General features: G+C 44.2%; 1 protein-coding gene across 1 annotated transcript in view; it reads right to left on the bottom strand.

Annotated features, from left to right (window-relative positions):
• Positions 1 to 1436: 1436 nt before the first annotated feature.
• Positions 1437 to 10000, bottom strand: part of LOC106566463 (uncharacterized) — a 10620-nt gene continuing 2056 nt past the window's right edge. Inside the window, exons 2-5 of the mRNA XM_014134526.2 lie at positions 9828 to 10000; positions 7676 to 7784; positions 5512 to 5580; positions 1437 to 5346 (exon numbers count right to left, since the gene is read on the bottom strand). The exon at positions 9828 to 10000 is cut by the window's right edge and continues 69 nt beyond it. Of these exons, the coding sequence (XP_013990001.1) occupies positions 3841 to 5346; positions 5512 to 5580; positions 7676 to 7784; positions 9828 to 10000 (1857 nt within the window). The 3' untranslated portion in view covers positions 1437 to 3840. The remainder of the gene's footprint in view (positions 5347 to 5511; positions 5581 to 7675; positions 7785 to 9827) is intronic.

Genomic DNA, 10000 nt, shown 5'->3' on the forward strand with positions numbered 1-10000 from the left:
CCTAAAACTTCATAACCTCAATTAGATCCCTCTCTCTATGTTTCTGATCTCTTTTGCTCTCTTTCTGATTTTTCTTTCTCTCTCTCTCTATCACTTTCTCTTTCTGAAATGATCGAAAATGAGATACTTATTCACCTCTCCATTAGTTTCTTTGAGTCTGTGGTGTTCATAGTTTGTCAGAGGTTTGAGAGAATCCCCTAACCCAGAGTATTTTCTCTGTGATTCTCTCAAGCTTATGCTGACTACGTCAATATTCTATATGTTACACACTGAATTAGGTAACCTTAGAATAGTAATACAATGTACCTACAGCTGTAACGATAACCCTAACACTAACACTACCCCCAACACTGGCCCTAGAGCTGTAATGATGACAGCAACCCTAACCCTTACAACAACCCTAACCCTTATCTTGCTTTATATCTAACCCTAACCTTTGTTTGTAGAGCATCTACAGATGGAAGATCCGGACTATCCAAATTAAGTGTAACATAAAAAACAAAATGCATGTATTAATTGCATTTGATTTATCATCTAATCCAGGGTCATACTTTGGGATAGTTTATTTGGATAGAGCATCTATCAATGGTCTATAGATGCTCAAACTATCAACCACAACTAAGGACTAAGGTTCGGGTTAGAATAAATGTTCATTTTAACCTTCATTTAACTAGGCAAGCCAGTTAAGAACAAATTCTTATTTCCAATGACAACCAAACCCTCCCCTAACCCGGACGACGCTGGGCCAATTGTGCGCCGCCCTATGGGACTCCCAATTACAGCCAGTTGTGATACAGCCTGGAATTGAACCAGGGTCTGCAGTGCCGTAGACCGCTGCGCCACTCGGGAGCCAATGTTACTGATAGTACGCTGTAGGTAGTCTGTAGAGCATCTACAGATGGACTATCCAAATAAAGGTCTAAACACACAACAAAACATATTCAATTCGTGGTGACATTCATTTAACTAAGTATTTACCTAGTATGAAAAGGGTGAACTTTGTTTAGTAAAAAAAAGAGTTGTGTCTGTCTGCCCCCTACTGGTACAAATGTGTGTTGCAGACTGCGCCATAACATCCCTCAATAATGTGAAGGGAAGGTGACTATATGTAGGCTGTGTTTGAATAGATGGAGTAGGCCATAGTTTCAACTCTCATTCCATAAAATTGACAATGACTTCAGAAATTGACATTGTCACTCTTAACTGAATACAAAAATCACTCTGCAGAGTATAAATGTGAGTATAAATGTCATTTCCCGAAGGGATACATCAAATAATTGGGGATATTAATAGATTATTCTTGTCAACATGTAGCCTCTGAAATCCCTTTGGCAGTTTATAGTGAGGAGGAAACTGCAATTGTATTGGTGGCAGAGTAACATTTGGATTCAGGAAAAAGGGATGTTGTTTAGAATTCAAACAAAAGTCAGGAGATGTTATGCATTTCAGCATATTTTATTAGAGCATTCAAAATATAGTATTCATAATAACAACCATGTTTGGTGTCCATCACATCCACAGATTTCTCTTCGAGAAGGGCTTATCCGTATCAGTAGGGCTTATCCACTTATCTGTATCAGCAGGGCTTATCCACTGTGACAAATGGAAAGCATCAGGAGATCAAATTCGAGGCTAGTACATGTTTTTGATATCGTTTGATGATTGTTCACACGATTTGATCATATTTTGTATCTGTAAATGAACGGTTTTCTGTTGGTTTTATGTGAAAAGAGTGAGACATTTTGTTTCATATTATGCAACACTAATCAGAGGTTCTCTTACTGCATCATAACGCCAAGGTGTCATCATCATCAGGAAAAACGAAAGCACAGGTGACGCTTCTCTGAATGTTTTGACATGTCTCTTTTTTTATGTTTTATGTTTTTTTATTTTCTTGTAAAGTGTGTTGAGGCGTGTAAAATGCACTGTAAATAAAATGTCATTTGACTTGACACATTACTTAGCGTTCACAAATGTCTGAAACAGTGGTGTCAGGGTAAAATCAGTCCTGTGACTCCAAGCCCAGTGAAAGAGGTGACATAATAGTGCTGTCATTGTCCAGTTGGCAGATTTATATTGAGGATAGTCTACATGCTGGTAATAAAGGTACTCTGTCATCTTAGTCAAAACAGGCTGTAAAAAAATGTGTGAAAATAGAACAGAATATTTCATGACCAGACATTGATCCCCCCCCCCCCCCCCCCCAAAAAAAAATGCTGACAATTTAATCACTTATCATGAGGTGAATATCCCATTACACATGATAGTAGATACACTTTAGCGATTATCATGGGCCATGGTCCCAACTTGATGGTCTCTGATAGGCTCTCTAAAATTCTGTTTCCTAAAAGACATTCAACCAAATACACACACCTACTAATAGTAGTTTACAAACTCACAGATATATTACGCATCTTGAAAAAGCCAAAAGTTGAAAGTGCATTTCTCATGTGAGCAGGATGGAACTCTTGTCCCTGCGTTGTAGTTAAACAACACATCATCTACTACCTGAGTTTTCATCTAAAATACAAAGTGTCTGTATCACTACAGCTGTGGTGTTAAATTGAGGCCATATTGAGCTACATTCTGTAGCCAAATGTGATGCAATGATATTTTATTATTTCCAATAAATGACATGCTTTGTTGAAGTACATTGATATGGTGATATCCACTCTTTGGGAAAAAAAAGCTTATGAAGTTGCATTTAATTGTGAAAAGTGTTTATTGATAAAATGAGTCACCGCACTCTTAGAAAAAAGGGTTCCAAAGGGTTCTTCGGCTGTCCCCATAGGATAAACCTTTTTGGTTCCAGTTAGAACTCTTTTGGGTTCCAGGTAGAACCTTCTGTGGAAAGGGTTCTACAAGGAACTCAAAAGGATTCTAACTGGAACCTAAAGGGTTCTACCTAGAACCAGAAGGGTTATTCAAAGGGTTCTCCTATGGGGACAGCCAAAGAACCCTTTTAGGTTCTAGATATCACCTTTTTTTCTAAGAGTGTGCCATCAAAACACAGCTATATCTTTCGTGCCGTAGCTTACCCAAAACCCACTCAGCTAGCTTTAGAGGGACCAGTGAAAACTGCCATTTGGGTTGTTTAATACTGCCATTGGTCCAGACCATTAGACAACTACTGCTCTAGGTTGTATCGTACTGCCATTGGTCCAGACCATTAGACAACTACTACTCTAGGTTGTATCGTACTGCCATTGGTCCAGACCATTAGACAACTACTGCTCTAGGTTGTATCGTACCGCCATTGGTCCAGACCATTAGACAACTACTACTCTAGGTTGTATCGTACTGCCATTGGTCCAGACCATTAGACAACTACTACTCTAGGTTGTATCGTACTGCCATTGGTCCAGACCATTAGACAACTACTACTCTAGGTTGTATCGTACTGCCATTGGTCCAGACCATTAGACAACTACTACTCTAGGTTGTATCGTACTGCCATTGGTCCAGACCATTAGACAACTACTACTCTAGGTTGTATCGTACTGCCATTGGTCCAGATCATTAGACAACTACTACTCTAGGTTGTATCGTACTGCCATTGGTCCAGACCATTAGACAACTACTACTCTAGTTTGTATCGTACTTCCATTGATCCAGACCATTAGACAACTACTACTCTAGGTTGTATCGTACTGCCATTGATCCAGACCATTAGACAACTACTGCTCTAGGTTGTATCGTACTGCCATTGGTCCAGACCATTAGACAACTACTACTCTAGGTTGTTTCCAGGAACATGTGTGGAGAACAAGATGTAGTCAAACTGGAGTCATATCACTGACTCTCTTCAGTCACTCATACACACCTTATCTCACTGTGTCATTATACTGTAGTGACTGACAGCAGTGGGCTGTGACAGAGGGTGTTGTCCCCCTCCCCCACACGGGTACCGTGGGTCAGCAGCTCCTCCACTGTGGTCCAGTCATCCAGCAGTTTATGGTTCCTCAGACGGCTCTGCTTCCTGTGGCTGAGCTCCAGCACTGTGCTGCAGCCTCCTCCAGGGCCCTCTGCACCCCCTTGCCCCCCTGCACCCCCTGTTCCTCCAGCCCCGTCCTCTGCTGCTCCCTCAGGCCCACCACGGCTCAGCTTCCTCTGCCTTTGCTCCCGGGCCAACGCCAGGTGGCGCCGGCGCTCTGTCCTACTCCAGTAGCGGCCTGCCCAGACATCACCGCGGGCCTCCTCGTCCGTGGTGACCTCACTGCGCTCGTCAGCCAGCCGGGAGGCCCTGGCCTTCAGGAGCTGGTTCCTCACTGCCCGGGGGTTCCCAGAGAGACCCTTCCTGGAGCGGGCAGAGAGCCCGTCCAGCGTGCTGTAGAGGGGGCCGCAGGGGCCGTCTGCTTGTGGCCAGTCCCCACCAATTTGAGGATGTCCCAGTGTTGCAAACTGACGCCAGTCTGCTAGCTGCTTCCCAGGCCGTTTCCTTGAGGGACTCTTGGAAAGACACTGTTTCTGACTGTTATAGTCCTCACTGGCCATACTGCCTCTGTGGTCCTCCACATATAGTCCTTGCCAGGGGCCTTCCACATGGCTGCTCTGAGGCTTCCTCTTCTCACTGATGTCTGTGTTGAACCCCCTGTTGTATTGTCCTGTGCCAGAGTTCTCAGTGGGCACGGCTAGGTGGTTTGGGTTGCTGGGCAGTTGTCTGTCTACATGTCTATATATCCCTGTGGCATTGTTCCCAGCGGGCAGGCCAGGGTGACTGGCTCGTCTCCTGTCTGATAAGTCATGCACAGTGTGGCTGCGGCTGGGGAGGTCCTCGGAGGAGTGCTGGTTCAGCATCAGCGCTCTCCTCTGGCAGGGTTCAGTACGGCAGCTGGAGGCAGCAGACCTGGTGCCATGCCTGCTCTGCTGGGAGCTCATGGCTTCGCGGACCTGAATGGCGCTACCACCCATGGTGCACTGGTGGCTCATGAAAGTGTGATCTCCGTCTGCAGCCCTGCCTGTCTGGGGGTCACAGGTCAGGGTCTCAGGGATGGACTCCAGGTCCCAGCGAGACTTCGATCTCTTCTCCCGCGGGACCACGCGGCTCCGGTAGTTGTGGATCCTCCCATCTATAATCTTCTGGAAGTGGCGGAACTCCCCTGTGCTGACGCTGTGGAAGCCAGAGTCACTGACCTCTGAGGAAAGCAGGGACTCAGAGGAGGGAGAGCTTCCCCGGCTGGTGTGTCCTGGTGGAGAGGACATAGGGGCTTCTACCCCCTCCTCTGTCTCTGGGTCAGACAGGTCCCCCTGGTGGAGGCTGCCGTCAGTGCAGCCCAGGCCACTGTCAAGCTCGTGCAGGGGCAGGTAGCCCATAGGCCTGTCCAGCCAGTGGCCCTCATACTCACTCTGAAATAGAGAGGATGGAAGACACAATGAATACCATTGGTTGTTGTTGCTGTTCATTTTAGGACATGTGTATATGACTATCATTGTTTTTTATAGGTAGTTGAATGTCTTAGACAAATTACGTAGCTTTGAACACATGGTCTATCTTTTTATTTCTTACAGTACCTGGCTCAGGAAGCTGCTAGGCTCATCATTATCAGTGTTACAGCAACCAATCAGACAGCGCTCTGGATCCTAAAACAGTATAGGTAGGTGAACATAAGGAGTGGATTAGATAGATATCAGGGACCACAAGTCTTAGATAGATATCAGGGACCACAAGTCTTAGATAGATATCAGGGGCCACAAGTCTTAGATAGATATCAGGGACCACAAGTCTTAGATATCAGTGACCAAAAGTCTTACATATCAGGGACCACAAGTCTTAGATAGATATCAGGGACCACAAGTCTTAGATATCAGGGACCACATCTTATATATATATCAAGGACCACCAGTCTTAGATATATATCAGGGACCAAATGTCTTAGATACTGTAGATATCAGGGACCAAAAGTCTTAGATACTGTAGATATGAGGGGCCAAAAGTATTTGATATATACCAGGGACCACGTTTTTGATAGATATCAGGGACCACAAGTCTTAGATACTGTAGATAGCAGGGACCACGATTAAAATCCTGGTCCCATGTTTTAAAGATGTATGTACTGTGTATATACAGTGCATTCGGAAAGTATTCAGAACCCTTTACCTTTTCCACATTTTAATAAGTTACAGACTTATTAAAAACAAAATCTCATCAATCTACACATACTACCCCATAATGACAAAGTAAAAACAGGTTTTTAGATTTTTTTTGCAAAAGTATAAAAAATTACAAAAATAAAAATATCACATTTACGTAAGTATTCAGACCCTTTACTCTGTAAAGGAGGCAGCGATTACAGCCTCAAGTCTTCTTGGGTTCTTGGGTATGACGTTACAAGCTAAACCTGTATTTGGGGAGTTTCTCACATGCAGATCCTCTCAAGCACTGTTAGGTTGGATGGGAAGAGTCGATTCACAGCTATTATCAGGTCTCTCCAGAGATGTTCGATCGGGTTTAAGTCCGGGCTCTGGCTGGGCCAGTCAAGGACATTCAGAGACTTCATTCAGAGACACTCCTGCGCTGTCTTGGCTGTGTGCTTAGGGTCATTGTCCTGTTGGAAGGTGAACCTTCACCCCAGTCTGAAGTCCTAAACACTCTGGAGCAGGTTTTCATCAAGAATCTGTACTTTGCCCTGTTCATCTTTCCCTCGATCCTGACTAGTCTCCCAGTCCCTGCCGCTGAAAAACATCCACACAGCATGATGCTGCCACCACCATGCTTCACTGTAGGGATGGTGTCAGGTTTCCTCCAGAAGTGTTGCTTGGCATTCAGGCCAAAGAGTTCAATCTGGGTTTCATCAGACCAGAGAATCTTGTTGCTCATGGTCTTAGAGTCTTTAGGTGCTTTTTGGCAAACTCCAAGTGGGCTGTCATGTGCCTTTTACTGAGGAGTGGCTTCCGTCTAGCCACTCTACCATAAAGGCCTGATTGGTGGTGTGCTGCAGAGATGGTTGTCCTTCTGGAAGCTTCTCCCATCTCCACAGAGGAGCTCTGGAGCTCTGTCAGAGTGACCATCGGGTTCTTGGTCACCTCCCTGACTAAGGCCGGGCGGCCAGCTCTAGGAAGAGTCTTGGTGGTTCCAAACTTCTTCCATTTAAGAATGATGGAGGCCACTGTGTTCTTGGGGAGCTTCAATGCTGCATACATTTTTTTGGTACCCTTCCCCAGATCTGTACCTCAACTCAATCCTGTCTCAGAGCTCTATGGACAATTCCTTCGACCTCAAGGCTTGGTTGTTGGTCTGACACGCACTGTCAACTGTGGGACCTTATATAGACAGGTGTGTGCCTTTCAAAATCATGTCCAATCAATTGAATTTACCACAGGTGCACTCCTGTCAAGTTGTAGAAACATCTATAGGATGATCAATGGAAACAGGATGCACCTGAGCTGATTTTTGAGTCTCATAGCAAAGGGTCTGAATTCTTATGTAAATAAGGTATTTCTGTATTGTAAACACTTTGAAAAACGTGTTTTAGCTTTGTCGTTATGGGGTACTGTGTGTAGATTGATGCAGATCTTTTTTGCATTTAATCCATTTTAGAATAAGGCTGTAACGTAACAAAATGTGGAAAAAGTCATGGGGTCTGAATACTTTCCGAATGCGCTGTATGTATTTTTTTAAACTGACAAATAAAATCAATAAATATATACTAATATGAAAGCATATAGAATGACTCACGTCAACATACTCTATCCTGTTAAGGTCCTCCAGATTGTAGGCAACACTGGAGAGGTATCCATTGGCTGCGTACAGTTCTGGTGGGAGGGGCATGTCATCGTAGTAAGGTCTGGGGAGAATGAGGTCATCACATATGACAACATAGCTTTCACACCATCGGCATTTCAAGCTGTAAAATCTATGTTTTACACATTATATCAGTTCCAGTCAGTGGTTCCATTCAATTCTAATACCACTTCTGTATGATACATCTCACGGCTATACTCTAAATCAGCTATTCTCAACTGGTGTGTAACGACCCAAAGTTTGGTCGCAGGAGGTTTGAATGGGTCGCTGGTTGCTGGTGCAGCAATCAGTCAAAAGTTTGGACACACCTACTCATTCAAGGGTTTTTCTTTGTTTTTACAATTTGTTTTACATTGTAGAATAATAGTGAAGACATCAAAACATGAACCCACACTTTCAATTGATCCATTTTAGGTAATAAGCTTCTAGTGCTCATGTTCAGAAAACCCAGGCTTTTATGAGAGAAGATATCAGAGCAGATATCAGAGCTCTGGTTGACAGAGGAAGAACAATGATTCCAAACACCACCCTCCTTTTGAAGCTTCCAGTCTGTTATTCAAACTCAATCAGCATGACAGAGTGATCTCCAGCCTTGTCCTCGTCAACACTCACACCTGTGTTAACGAGAGAATCACTGACATGATGTCAGCTGGTCCTTTTGTGACAGGGCTGAAATGCAGTGGAAACATTTTTGGGGGATTCAGTTCATTTGCATGGCAAAGAGGGACTTTGCAATTAATTGCAATTCATCTGATCACTCTTCATAACATTCTGGAGGCAGCAGACTTCATGAAAATTAATATTTGTGTCATTCTCAAAACTTTTGGCCACGACTGTAGTCTGTCCCACAGTTGGGTTAACAAGCAAGTTCATAGTCAACAAAGCACGCAGGAGTCATGAGGGAAATAGCATAAAGCACCAGAGAAAAATATAACGACTTGGTGCTAGCTATTGTAAGTTCAGAGTCAATCGCCCCAATTGTGTGTGCAGGCTGGAGGCGAGCAAAAGCTCAGGAGAGAGGGGGAGTGTGGCGGGGGGAGACAGGCCAGAACAGATCGCCAGGTGGAATCCAAGCAGCAGTGAAGCAGGCAACGGGAGTAAGTGTCACCTACTTGGGAGAAGCTTTTTTCGGGAGGCAGATTCCTTGTAGAAAATCCCAGCTAGCTAGCTAATGTAGCTAGCAAGTCTCTATCCACAATCTTTTCCATGTGGAAAAGAAGGTTGTTAGCTAGCTACATTGTTTAAGTTTTGGCGAATGGTCCTTTATAACATCCAAACAAAGTTGTCCTGTGGCTGTTGTATTTTAGAGATTCTGAGGAGGATATCTTCTGATGTGATCAAAGCAACAATATTGTTTCTTATTGAGGTAATTTACAACTGAAGTGTCCTTGCTGCATATCAGTTCAAAATAGATATGAATCCAAAGGGTACTGTATTTGAATGACCTCTTCACAGATGAAGGGGGCTTCAAAGGCCTTTGTATTTGGGGGGGGGGGGTCTCTTGCCATTGTTAGGCTCTTCATCAAGGATTTGGGCAACATTTTATTATTGACAATGGAAGAGGTGGGAATGTCGTTCCCTTGTCATATAACTGCTACATTTACTATCAATTTAGCATTAAAAATTGTTTTCCAGATTGTATTTGACGATTATTTTTAGCTATGCGAATATTGGGTTTAGCTATGCGAATATTGGGTTTAGCTATGCGAATATTGGATCCAGGAACAGACTGGCCATCTGGCATATTGGGCAAATGCCAGATGGACCGGTCTATTTTTAGCCTGTCGGGCCTGTCTAACTTGTATTTTTTTTTCAGCAAAACAATCATTATCTGACTAATAATGGGAGAATAAATGTTCGGTGTGTGGTCCCAGTCCGCCCCTGATTGGGTCGCGACTGAGACAACCTGGTTCAATTTAGAACCAGTTCTGCTGCTCTAAATGACAAAACCCAGAGCCTCAATCGCTGTACTTCACTGATTCAATATAACTGGGTCACTATTAATCTCCCCTTCGTTACACATGCATACACAAGCAGATAAAGAGACAGAGAACCGCTACAGAGGCCCAAACCAAGTAGCACGTACCCAGGAGCGTAGGCACCAAGGCTGGGTCCAGCCCCTTCCACCACCCCTAGGGCCCTCAGAGCCTCCCAGGATGGCCTCTCCATCTTGATACTGCAGTCTGACATTGGGTACTGGGAGTGATGAGCTCTTCTCCCTCTCCCGTGCCGTCCCTCAATCTGCATCGTGATTGGCTG

This window comes from Salmo salar, chromosome 13 (genome assembly GCF_965601325.2).
Source record: "Salmo salar chromosome 13, fSalSal1, whole genome shotgun sequence".
Taxonomy (NCBI): domain Eukaryota; kingdom Metazoa; phylum Chordata; class Actinopteri; order Salmoniformes; family Salmonidae; genus Salmo; species Salmo salar.